Below are 13,848 nucleotides of genomic sequence, written 5' to 3'. Positions count from 1 at the left end.
TTTTCTCAACCAATAGATACAGTGTTCACCTGAATACTTTCACAGGTGACTTTTATTGTACATGTATTTTTCTTGATAACTTGACCTATAAATCAGCATTATGTTGACCAAAATGAAAAAATTACCATGAACATTTAAACACTAAATCATCAAAGACAAAAGTTGAAGGAAGGAAAAAAAATGTCTTTGAGCGGACCCACCTCTCCTTTATCCAGTAATCTGATAATCTCATGGTAGAGAGCCTCCTTTCTCTTCATCTCAGTCTGCTTAGGATGCTTATCATCCGGTGGGAGCATCTTATCCGTCCAGTCTTGAGACTCAGCGAGCACCATCAGCGTGAAGGCAGCCTCCGTGTAATCTTGAGATTCCAGGTGGAGGTCTCGGAGACGGTAGATGTAGCGGGTGTAGATGTCCTCTCGGTTAGCGTCATCCTTGTAGAAATTCTGGAATAGGTGATGGTATAATAAAAACAAAAAACCATCATAATACAATAAATTTGCATCGGGTATAAAGAATATCGTAAGCTTTGGTCTGATCCCGTCATTATTCTTTTATGAGAGTATGGAAATAAATGTATTTTTGAATAGAATCCCTGGCTATAGACCTTTATCATAGTGCAGCCATCTTGAATTTCTCCCATTGATATCAATGTTACCAAACTGAGGCTGGGAGAACAAAATAGTCTGGTTACTATTTGCCAAATGATTATTAGCACTCGTTACTATTATTTGATACGATGAACATGACCAAGATGGAGACAGCATGATAAAGGTCTAAACGGCAGCTAATGGTTGCATGGCTTCTAACTGGCACCTCAAACTAATGGTTGCATGGCTTCTAACTGGCACCTCAAACTAATGGTTGCATGGCTTCTAACTGGCACCTCAAACTAATGGTTGCATGGCTTCTAACTGGCACCTCAAACTAATGGTTGCATGGCTTCTAACTGGCACCTCAAACTAATGGTTGCATGGCTTCTAACTGGCACCTCAAACTAATGGTTGCATGGCTTCTAACTGGCACCTCAAACAAATGGTTGCATGGCTTCTAACTGGCACCTCAAACAAATGGTTGCATGGCTTCTAACTGGCACCTCAAACTAATGGTTGCATGGCTTCTAACTGGCACCTCAAACAAATGGTTGCATGGCTTCTAACTGGCACCTCAAACTAATGGTTGCATGGCTTCTAACTGGCACCTCAAACTAATGGTTGCATGGCTTCTAACTGGCATCTCAAACAAATGGTTGCATGGCTTCTAACTGGCACCTCAAACAAATGGTTGCATGGCTTCTAACTGGCACCTCAAACAAATGGTTGCATGGCTTCTAACTGCCACCTCAAACTAATGGTTGCATGGCTTCTAACTGGCACCTCAAACTAATGGTTGCATGGCTTCTAACTGGCACCTCAAACAAATGGTTGCATGGCTTCTAACTGGCACCTCAAACAAATGGTTGCATGGCTTCTAACTGGCACCTCAAACAAATGGTTGCATGGCTTCTAACTGGCACCTCAAGGTCTAAACGGCAGCTAATGGTTGCATGGCTTCTAACTGGCACCTCAAGGTCTAAACGGCAGCTAATGGTTGCATGGCTTCTAACTGGCACCTCAAGGTCTAAACGGCAGCTAATGGTTGCATGGCTTCTAACTGGCACCTCAAGGTCTAAACGGCAGCTAATGGTTGCATGGCTTCTAACTGGCACCTCAAACAAATTGGACAAAATAGGGAGAACGCCAACATAGCTGGTAGAGCGCTGGCACAACATAGGGCTGAGATAGCTCAGCTGGTAGAGCGCTGGCACAACATAGGGCTGAGATAGCTCAGCTGGTAGAGCGCTGGCACAACATAGGGCTGAGATAGCTCAGCTGGTAGAGCGCTGGCACAACAAAACTGCGGTTATTGGTTCAAATCTTATTGTAAATAATTTCTGATGTTTTGGTTTTTAACGTTGGCTGAATATATAAATTCTAATTCTAACTCACTTCCAATATACCTCAGACAAACACACAACATCACTCTCTTCCAACAGAAACTAAAAACACACTTGTTCTTGCTTGTTTTCCAACATCTTGACAAAACTTGACCTTTGACTGTTTTTCTTTTTCAGTAAAGTGCGCCTTATAAATGCGGTAGTTTATTATTATTATTATTATTCTAACTGCAGCAACAATACCATTATTACGTGTATCTTACCATAAGGTTGTACAGGCAGTTGAGTCGCAGATGCCTGTTCTCCACTCGACCGTCGGACACGTTGCGATAGTCAATCAGACGTTCCAACAAGCGCTTGACTTTATCAACAAACTGCTCACCTTCCTCCCGCCAAGGCTGGCTGGCAATGCACTCAAGAAGACTAAAAGAAAGGCAAGTGTAATAATAGTATTATTAATAATAATAATAATAATGGACATTTGTAAAGCGCCATATCTGTCAGAAAGCCTCTTCAAGCACTTGGGAAAAAAAATCTGCTACTGACTGTAATTAAAGCTATTGACCCAATTCACCTGAATCTTGAACGCGCCATACTGGTGGGCAATTTCACTGGGCGTGTTTATATATAACTCTATGCCGTGCGTTATGCAGTGAAGTGCGCATTTTAGGCGACGCAGCATTAATACACTAACTTATTAAACCTAACTGCCGACCAACATGGTGAGTGTGGCATCAGTCGCTGCGTGTGACGCGCGTTCAAGGGGTCAATATAAGACTGAACAGGTGAGTTTTTAGGTCGGTTTTTAAGTTGAAGGGGGGGGGGGGCAAATGTAATGACAGCCAGAATGGTCAAGCAAAGATGCCTATTTTTGTAACAAAAGATTGGCTTTTGAGAGACAGCTTTGGGGAAGTTTGTTTAGGTCTTTGTCAAACTGTATTTCTATGAGAGACATGGTTTTACTCGCTGAAAGACACACAATCCTCCGATGCACTTGAGATCTTGTCTTCTTGTCTTATGCTTTGCAAGTTTGTGTGCTTACAAGGCCCAATTTCATAAAGCCTGTAAGCACAAACAAAACAGCTTACCAGCACAAATTTAATACTAGCATTCCTACATTGTAGCGACTGGTGCCCAGTGATTTTCTTTTGCTTAGCAGAGATATTTGCTAAGCACAATTTTCTGTTTAACGGCTTTATGAAATGAGGCTCAGGCGGTAAGTTTGAAACCGATCCCTGTCTGAACTTACACTTGATTGAAGAGGACTGCATAGTTCTCATCTCCTTTCTTCTCTACACACACCATTGTGTCTAGTTTGTCTATCAGATCATCCTCAAGCTTACATGTAGATAAAAAGGTAAAATACTCAACAAATTATTATTTGATAAAACCAGTTAGTTGGCTGAGGTTGTGATCATAGCAGATTCTTCCTGTAAAGCTAAATGACAGCACAACAAACAAAACTGGTATTATGTTTGTAGCACTTGAAACTATGAATGGTGGAAGTATATTTAAGAGAGGTTTGTAACACAATATAAATGTCTTTTTTGAGTAGTGTTGGTTCTCAAAAGAACCGGTGGTTAACGGCTCAACATTTTGATTCAGTATTCTCCTGAATACAATCAGAAAAAATTAATGTGGCGTTACCGCAAAACCTCTCTTAGGTATTATATGTGTTGTATTGTGTTGTCATTTAGCCTTTGAGCAATACTCAGCTAGGGTCGAAACGTCAGGTCATTAACTACTTTTTTGCATTGTTAAACCATAGGTCCTTTTGGTCAGTTAGAGCAGTTTGCAACAGCTTATTCCATTTTCTCAAAAACGCATTTCTCATGAAGCACTGCACTTATTCATAGTTACTCTGAGAAAGCAGTCCCTTTAGAGTAATGTGCTTTCAATAATTGATGTTTTAATTGTCCAAAGTCCAAAGATTTAAAAGCAGTGGACCCTATTGGTAATTACTCAAAATAATGATAAGCATAAAACCTTACTTGGGAACGAGTAATGGGGAGAGGTTCATAGTATAAAACATTGTAACGTAGTTTTTGAGAAAGAAGTAATTTTCCACGAATTTGATTTCAAGACCTCAGATTTAGATTTTGAGTCTCAAAATCAAGCATGTGAAAGCACACAACTTTGTGTGACAAGGGTGTTTTTTCCTTCATTATTGTCTTGCAACTTCGACAACCAATTGAGCTAAAATTTTCACAGGTTTGTTATTTTATGCATACGTTGATATATATAAAGTGAGAAGACTGGTCTTTGACAATTACCAATAGTGTGCAGTGTCTTTATATTAAATAAACAAATAAATACAAATTTCTATATATGTGTAACAGTATTTCATTGACAAACACCAGTCTATGACCAGAACAGATTATTTAAGAAAGGGAGACAGGCCTTGACCCTCACCTGACCAAACGTGCCTCTCTCCAGCTTCTCACAGCACATGATGTCAAAGATGATGGGCAGGATGAGACGACGGATATCTGCCTGTCTCACCATGGTGACCTCTAGAAAAGGTCGGGTCAGGTCACGGAATAGACTCTTGTAGTCACCTGTAAAAGATAGAGAGAGAGTTTGGAAAGTTTAAGACAGAAGCTCATTAAAATTTGTTTCCTCAAGTAAATAAAATAAAACACACAGGCTAATAATAATAATATTAGGCACTATACTAGCCCTTTAGTTGTCATATCAAAAGAACATTATACCCCAAATCAATGGGCCATTTATTTCATTCCCTAAACCATCCTGTGAGCATTATTCACCATGCGGAATACTCAAGTATTTTTAAGTCATTACTAAAGACACATTTGTTTGTTTAGAATTGACTTATCTGCTTGTCTAAGTCAATATTATATTTGTACAGTACTTAAAGCCATTTTACACTTTTGGTACAGAAAAAAAAAAAAAGTTCACAGATTTACGAATTATTTACAGGGTTTACAGAAGGTAATGGTGAAAGACTTCTCTTGAAATATTATTCCATGAAATGCTTTACTTTTTGAGAAAACATTAAAACAATATCAATTCTCGATAGCGAGAATTAAGGATTTATTTTAAACACATGACATGACACGGCGAAACGTGCAGAAACAAGTGTGGGTTTTCCCTTTATTTTCTCCCGACTCCGATGACCGATTGAGCTAAATTTTCACAGGTTTGTTATTTTATATACAAGTTGTGATACACAAAGTGTGGGACTTGGACAAAACTGTTTACCAAAAGTGTATAATGGCTTTAAGTCACATGCTGAGGATCCGGCTGAGGGCGTATGTGCTCGTAACCGCCCCCTCTTTTAAATCCTTCTCTCTAGTACCAGGGGTGAGAGTTATTACTAACGAAAAAGTCTGAAACTTGGATACAAATTCAATGATGCCATTTCCACCGTTTGGTAACCCCTGGGGTTATAGATTCCATGGAGCTTTTGGAAACAGTATCCAAAGCACTAGAGAAGTAGATCAATGAGCAGGATTTCTTTATTTGTGGAAACAAATATTGTCTGATTTTCTTCACCAGACCAACACAAAAAGTCTGAATTCAGCCAAAAGTCTGAACAAACTCATCCATGAGTACATAAAGTTTGGATAGATTATCTAAACAAACAAACAAACAAACAAACAAACAAACAAACAAACAAACAAACAAACAAACAAACAAACAAACAAACAAACAAACAAACAAACAAACAAACAAACAAACAAACAAACAAACAAACAAACAAACAAACAAACAAACAAACAAACAAACAAACAAACAAACAAACAAACAAACAAACAAACAAACAAACAAACAAACAAACAAACAAACAAAGACTCTGCTGGGCTCCAAACATCAAGTCTTAGCACTTTTTACAACTGTATGGAAAGATCAAAAGAGTAAGAAAAGAAATCGTCACCTAAGCTCTGCCACTTGCTGACGATCTCCTGAGCCATGTCAACCCTCATGTCTCCATGACGGCTCATCATCCTCTCCTGCTTAGCGTGGGTCATTGTCTCAAACTGCAAGCAGGGCTGGGTGATGAAGATACAGGCCAGACGGAAGTAGTCAAACCACAGCTGCAAAAGCAAAGATGTTTGTCAACTCAGAAAGCAATAGTGTTTGTGTCGGATTAGTGAATTTGGTAATGACTCAAATTATATTAGCACCAAAAATTACTTAGTAACAAGCAATGGAGAGCTGTTGAACATTACGAGAGAGGACTCCCTCTAGGGTAACATAGTTTTAAAGAAAGAGGTGTGCAGCTTGGGTGTTTTCTCTTTCATTATTTTCTTGCAACTTCGATGACCAATTAAGCTCAAATTTTCACAGATTTGTTATTTTATGCATATGATGTTTTTGACAATTACCAAACATGTCCAATGCCTTTACAGGAGGTTCACCTTTGGTTATTACTTCAAAATTGCATCTGTTAATAATGTATAGCATTTTGAGAAACGATTTCCCAAAAGAATGTGGTTTTAGAGAGAGGGATTCCAAAATATTTCAAACTAAGAAACGTTTCTATAACCAAAGGTTTGGTATTGCACAAATACATGCATGTATACAAATCATACAACATTCTTTTTCTTTTCTTTTTTAACATAAAGGTGGACAGGGCTGGATTTCACAAAGCACTTATCGTAAGATGAGCTGTCAGTATCACCATGGTGATTTGTATTGTAACATCACACTTTGCTTAGCAGTTTAGAATGATTTGCACTTAAAGTCAATCTTAAGCTCTTTGCAAAACCCCCACCAGGCACATCAAACTAGCTTCATCAGTCAAACTATAAACCTACACGTAATGTCATGTACGACAGGCAGAATCATACCTCATGCAAAATAAATTTAGGTAAAATAAAATAATACAAAAAAGAATAATTCCCTTAAGTTCAATTGCAACTCTTGAGGAACATTTGCTGCAAATTTAATGTATTCACGCACTGCTTAAAATGGTATCCTTTAAATAAGAAACACAAATCACAAACAAATACACCAAGCCACATGTCAAGTAACAGGATGGAGCGGAAGAGGTAATGCCACCAACACTCAAAATAATCTTATTCAACTCTTGCGGCGTGGAACGTTTCGAAGCTCCCCATACAAAACTAGTCATCATTGAGCAAATGGCAAAGTGCAAGTACATGAACATGTACATCTGCTACATGGACATACACATTGCCTGTATAATAAGGCTATCATTGGCTTAGAGTCATGCGCAACACATACACACGTACACATTCCCATTGTTTAACATCAAAGATGGTGATCAATGACTTCATGCAATCCATATAAGTATCAGAAGAGAGGGGACAGTAGAGCAAAAGAACACAAAAGGGAAGATGCTGTCCTTAAATTGGAACCCTTTGTATTTTGATGGCCCCACTTCTTTTGGAGCGTTTGAGTCTATGGAGAGTGTGAAGTTAGAGGTAGCATGTACAAAAGGAAAGTCCTCACATTGATAGCAATAATTGATGGATGTAAACACACATGCACTGTACATGTACAGTATGTGTATGTACATGTACAAGGCTTGAATGACAAGGTATCTCTGTCGCTGCATGCTGGCAGTGCATAGACTGGTCCATTTTATCTGAGGGTGGTCTTCTTATCTTCCAATGCTCTAAATCTTTTTTTTAATAGGAACATTTATTTAAGATTTTTTCTTTTGCATTTACTAACAACGAACAAAACATAATCTTCATACATGCCAACATCATGCACCGATCAAGTACCACCGACGCCAACTTACTTCAAATCCAATTCTCCTTTCCAACCAGTTCTCCCCGGCGAAAGCCCTGCTATTATTCTGAGTTTATGACAAGATTATTTATGAGCTGAAGACGTTTTTAAAGTGGAAGCGTTCCTGGTGGTTTGTATATTTTTGGCTGTTTAAGCAATCACAGCAAGTAAAGGCCTCAATTTCTAGCGACTTTGAATACGACATTAAATGGATGATATTCAATGGCAAAACAGTAGGAGGGTTGACTGTGTACTGTGGAGATGCATTCACCACATGCTATAATTGCAGGCTGATGAGTTTATCAGTTATTCAAAACCACAGTGGATGATATTTAATAGGTAAAGAGTGTGAGGGTTGACTGTGTAGTTCCCCATGTACTTAAAGACACTGGACACTATTGGTAATTGTCAAAGACCAGGCTACTCATTTGGTGTATCTCAACATAAAAAAAAACATTGAAATTTGAGCTTAATCAGTCCTCGAAGTTGCGAGATAACAATGAAAGAAGAAACACCCTTGTCACCCGAAATTGTGTGCTTTCAGATGCTTGATTTGGAGACCTCAAATTCTAAATCTGAGGTCATCTAGAAAATAACTTCTTTCTCGAAAACTACTCTACTTCAGAGGGAGCCATTTCTCACAACTGTTTATACTATCAACAGCTCCCCATTACTCGTTACCAAATAAGGTTTTATGCTATTAATTATTTTGAGTAATTACCAATAGTGTCCACTGCCTTTAATTTAACCCTTATCAGTAATGACCCTCATACTGTCTGACCACCACTCTATAAAGAAATGCAATCCGACAGAAATCCAACAAAAGTTTGTCATCAGAGAATTATTATCCCACTATCTGTCCAGGATAAATTTTGACAAGACCCCTTAACAAAAAATGTAATAGTATTCAGCCAGGTAGATTTTTGGAAAGAAATGTCAACAAACAGGTTAAAGCAATGCCAAAATCAGCGGCTAAGGCTTTAGCTAGAGGGCTTGGTTGTCACGTAATAACAGCTTGAAGAATGGGACACCCATAGCAACAGCAGCTATGGCCAGAGCTATAGATTGATCTGACGCGCACCGGCGCACAAGTGTTTATCACCGCGCGCCATTGCTGAGGTGTACATGTGCCTAATTTTGTGCACAAAGACACGAGGAAATCATGTTTCTTTTCACTCTTTGTGGAAATTAAATGACGAATAACACAATTTCCTTAACAGGATATCATGATATACCAATGTAGATCACTTACCACAAATATTTGCAACAAAATTAAAGCCGTATCATCTTGAAAAAGGTGCTTGTCTTAGGCGATGTTAGGGGTCAAAGACGCAGAAACTGCATAATAGTCGCTAAACTGCATTACATCGGCAAGGTATTTTGTCCGAGTTTCAGTATTTTACTTTCTGCTTAATTATAAAAATTTATCAAGAATTGTAGTACGATGTTATTTCAAGCAGCCATATCAGGGAAATTTCACAGATTGTCGAGGAAGACATTCAATTCCCATAAAAAGTGAAAAGGAAACAATTTTCTAGTGTCTCTGTGCACAAAACTAGGCACAAAGACACCACAGCAGTGGCGTGCAGCGCATGGCGGCACCCAGCACTTGTGTGCCTGGATCGGTCTCAGGCAGTAGCTGAAGCCATAGCTGTAGCCGTAACCACCAATTCGGATACGGTCTTTCTCAGGTACCTACCTGTACATTAGCATTCTCTGCATTCAGGAATGTGCTGGAAAGGTCCACAGATATACGTCTGGTTGCATTGAGTATGACACTGTAAGTAACAGACAGGAGAAAAAAAGTTATGAAGTCATTACACTTTTCCCCTTCCAGCCAAATATTCATGTTTGGAGAAAACCTGGTTTAAAGTTGAACTGTTTTTAAAATCATTGTCTTGGACACTGCTTGCCATTTAACCTTTGACTCTTTACCAAGCATGAAAGTGCAGATCATCTTAAAGACACTAGACACTATTGGTAATTGTCAAAGACCAGTCTTTTCACTTGGTGTATCTCAACATATGCATAAAATAACAAACCAGTGAAAATTTGAGCTCAATTGGTCGTCAAAGTTGCGAGGTACATGTAATAATGAAAGGGGGGAAAAAAAACTTGTCACACACGAAGTTGTTTGCTTTTAGATGGTTGATTTCAAGACCTCAAATTCTAAATCTGAGGTCTCGAGATCAAATTTGTACCATCAACCTCTCCCCATTACTTGTCACCAAGTATAGTTTTATGCTAATAATTATTTTGAGTAATTACCAATAGTGTCCACTGCCTTTGAATCATGCACATCTGTTGATATTTTCAACCATAGTTAGTTTAATCAATGAGTGATTAGCTGTTTAACACAACTGTCTCTTCAGAAAATCTGCATGAGCGAGTTCTCTGTGCAGTGCATTGTGTAAAAACCAATGAGTACTATGCAAGTGTCTGTTCGAGAAATCTTACATTTATCTAGGTCATACAACGTGTCTCTTCGTGAAAACTCAAATTGTAGAGTAGTAGTTTTTGGGGGCACTGTGCCAGCGCTATGTACTCCAATATAAAAAAAGGTTGAAATGTGGCTGTTCTTGAAAACAACCTAGGAGTGAAGGACCTAAGAGTGAAGGATACAGTATAACTTAGACAGACTATAGAATCTAGAGGATATAGAAGTTAAAATGTAAAAATGAATATTGACCCCTTGCACGCGCGTCACACGCGGTGCACGCGCGTCACACGCGGTGCCTGGTGCCACGCTCACCATGTTGGTGGGCAAGTTAGGTTTACGTGTATTAACGCCGCGTCGCCTAAAATGCGCACTTCACTGCAAAACGCACAGCATACTCTATGCATAGAGTTATATATGAAAACGCACAGTGAAATTGCCCACCAGTATGGCGCACTCAAGATTTTTCTGATGATGACGTCAAGTGAAATGGGTCAATATGATTTCTTAGGAAAGATAGTCTCTGCTCAAGTTTGTAACATTGTCTTAAATACGAGCAACACTTGCACAGTCAATAAGTTGAAGTGACCAACCTCTGTGACAGCATCTTCATGGCCATCCACTCTGATGGGTAGATATTCCTGGATGCCAGGTCCTTGAAGACCTTTAAGACCTTCTTAAGGAAGTCTCGATGTCTCTCACTGTCCACGAAGCTGGATCTGACCTCCTCGTAGTGAGACTCCTTCATGAAGTGGAGAAGATGAAGAAGACATGTGATACACAACACCTTCAGAAAGAAAACAACAATCCAATTTAGGGGGCATAACAATCATAATGGAACTAAAGATGGAAGAAAAAAGTATAATAATACTAAAGTCATAGCGCTTTATCACACATGGGCCCAAATCCATAGGGCTTCTTATAGGTAAACAAATTTTCATGATAACTGTAACAGAAAAATTTGTTTAGGCATTTACACTAGTTAGCAGGAAAAATAAGCAGCCATCTTGTTCGTTCACCATTGATTTGTAATGTTACATCATTCATTTTCATACAGTAAGCACCGAAAGTTAGCTTACGGTAAGCAGCGATATGAAATGAAAATCGCACAGTAAGCACACAATCAAGGTACAATGTATTTGCAGCTGCATTTTGGATTATGAAACCTACATGTATTCCTTAACCTAACACCATGTAATGGTTTACAGTGTGCTGTGCTGTGCTGCAATATGAAGCCAATCAGACCAGCCGTCGACTTCACTAAGCTCTTTCTAACTTAAGATTAATCCTAGGTCTTAGGACGGGTCCCAACCCTGCGCTGTAGCATGCAGACCTTAAGATTAATCCTAAGTTAGGACGGGTTACTCGTCCTAACTCGAGATAGAATCAATCCTAGCGTTTCGTGAAATCGATGGCAGGAACACAGGGGTGAATCCCTTCTCTTTAAATTGCAATAAGCGCACTGGGTTCTTGTACGTGCAGTACACAACACACAGGACCAACTGCTTTACGTCCCATCCGAAGGCAAAACAATAAAGTGTCTGCCGATCAGTACACCAGAGTGTGAGTCTGGTATTCTTATCCGTTCGTCCACGACACGCCTAATCTCATGCCTGCTCAGCAAAAGGTGCTGTTTGCGCCTGTGACAGAAAAAGTAAGTGGGGAAAAAAAAACGGAGGGATTTCTCACCCCTGATTTTTTGTCGAGGGACATCACTAAGTCCAAGATGCTCTCAAATAAATGCTTGACTAAGATGCTCACATCACTGTCCACACTCTCCGTCTGATAATAAGAAAGTAGAAAACAGAAAATGGAGTTACAAACAAGGGAAACAGTGAAGGTAAATTTTACAAAATAGAGGAGATAAACAAAAAATGATAGCTGCCCTTGGAAGCTGCCCTTGGAACCATCGACTGTTTTAGTCCTATGTACATGTACAATAAATGTACATGCAATGTATACAATAAAACTGACCTGTGAAAATTTCATTTCAAAAGGTGGTCGCGTTTTTAAAAATGATATTCAGGGAAAAGAGTAGTGTGAGAAGGGTGGAAGGGTAAAAACAAATTAAATTCATGAATCTTAACACTGTCTGTGACTATTATGCGGGGGTGAGAGTAATTCATGAATATTAACACTGTCTGTGACTATTATGCGGGGGTGAGAGTAATTCATGAATATTAACACTGTCTGTGACTATTATGCGGGGGTGAGAGTAATTCATGAATCTTAACACTGTCTGTGACTATTATGCGGGGGTGAGAGTAATTCATGAATATTAACACTGTCTGTGACTATTATGCGGGGGTGAGAGTAATTCATGAATATTAACACTGTCTGTGACTATTATGCGGGGGTGAGAGTAATTCATGAATATTAACACTGTCTGTGACTATTATGTGGGGGTGAGAGTAATTCATGAATATTAACACTGTCTGTGACTATTATGCGGGGTTGAGAGTAATTCATGAATATTAACACTGTCTGTGACTATTATGCGGGGGTGAGAGTAATTCATGAATATTAACACTGTCTGTGACTATTATGCGGGGGTGAGAGTAATTCATGAATATTAACACTGTCTGTGACTATTATGCGGGGGTGAGAGTAATTCATGAATATTAACACTGTCTGTGACTATTATGCGGGGGTGAGAGTAATTCATGAATATTAACACTGTCTGTGACTATTATGCGGGGGTGAGAGTAATTCATGAATATTAACACTGTCTGTGACTATTATGCGGGGGTGAGAGTAATTCATGAATATTAACACTGTCTGTGACTATTATGCGGGGGTGAGAGTAATTCATGAATATTAACACTGTCTGTGACTATTATGCGGGGGTGAGAGTAATTCATGAATATTAACACTGTCTGTGACTATTATGCGGGGGTGAGAGTAATTCATGAATCTTAACACTGTCTGTGACTATTATGCGGGGGTGAGAGTAATTCATGAATATTAACACTGTCTGTGACTATTATGTGGGGGTGAGAGTAATTCATGAATATTAACACTGTCTGTGACTATTATGCGGGGTTGAGAGTAATTCATGAATATTAACACTGTCTGTGACTATTATGCGGGGGTGAGAGTAATTCATGAATCTTAACACTGTCTGTGACTATTATGCGGGGGTGAGAGTAATTCATGAATATTAACACTGTCTGTGACTATTATGTGGGGGTGAGAGTAATTCATGAATATTAACACTGTCTGTGACTATTATGCGGGGTTGAGAGTAATTCATGAATATTAACACTGTCTGTGACTATTATGCGGGGGTGAGAGTAATTCATGAATATTAACACTGTCTGTGACTATTATGCGGGGGTGAGAGTAATTCATGAATATTAACACTGTCTGTGACTATTATGAATCTTAACACTGTCTGTGACTATCATGAATCTTAACACTGTCTGTGACTATTATGAATCTTAACACTGTCTGTGACTATTATGCGGGGGTGAGAGTAATTCATGAATATTAACACTGTCTGTGACTATTATGCGGGGGTGAGAGTAATTCATGAATATTAACACTGTCTGTGACTATTATGCGGGGGTGAGAGTAATTCATGAATATTAACACTGTCTGTGACTATTATGCGGGGGTGAGAGTAATTCATGAATATTAACACTGTCTGTGACTATTATGCGGGGGTGAGAGTAATTCATGAATATTAACACTGTCTGTGACTATTATGCGGGGGTGAGAGTAATTCATGAATATTAACACTGTCTGTGACTAT

The 13,848-nt window shown here is 39.0% G+C and overlaps 1 protein-coding gene across 5 annotated transcripts in view; it reads right to left on the bottom strand.

Annotated features, from left to right (window-relative positions):
• The window catches only part of LOC117306046 (dedicator of cytokinesis protein 3-like), a 100,317-nt gene that overhangs the window by 33,184 nt on the left and 53,285 nt on the right, over nucleotides 1–13,848 (bottom strand). For 4 of the 5 annotated variants that reach the window (XM_033790877.1, XM_033790879.1, XM_033790881.1 and 1 more), the window contains 9 exons: nucleotides 11,784–11,876; nucleotides 10,688–10,881; nucleotides 9,357–9,435; nucleotides 7,668–7,724; nucleotides 5,832–5,991; nucleotides 4,346–4,491; nucleotides 3,183–3,271; nucleotides 2,197–2,356; nucleotides 201–443 (listed from right to left, as the gene is read on the bottom strand). In XM_033790877.1, the coding sequence (XP_033646768.1) occupies nucleotides 201–443; nucleotides 2,197–2,356; nucleotides 3,183–3,271; nucleotides 4,346–4,491; nucleotides 5,832–5,991; nucleotides 7,668–7,724; nucleotides 9,357–9,435; nucleotides 10,688–10,881; nucleotides 11,784–11,876 (1,221 nt within the window). The remainder of the gene's footprint in view (nucleotides 1–200; nucleotides 444–2,196; nucleotides 2,357–3,182; nucleotides 3,272–4,345; nucleotides 4,492–5,831; nucleotides 5,992–7,667; nucleotides 7,725–9,356; nucleotides 9,436–10,687; nucleotides 10,882–11,783; nucleotides 11,877–13,848) is intronic. The other variant, XM_033790878.1, reaches the window with a different exon arrangement.

Source organism: Asterias rubens, chromosome 2, assembly GCF_902459465.1.
Source record: "Asterias rubens chromosome 2, eAstRub1.3, whole genome shotgun sequence".
NCBI classification, from domain to species: Eukaryota; Metazoa; Echinodermata; class Asteroidea; order Forcipulatida; family Asteriidae; genus Asterias; species Asterias rubens.
Note: the sequence above shows the minus strand (reverse complement) of the source record. Positions and strands in the feature narration are given on the sequence as shown.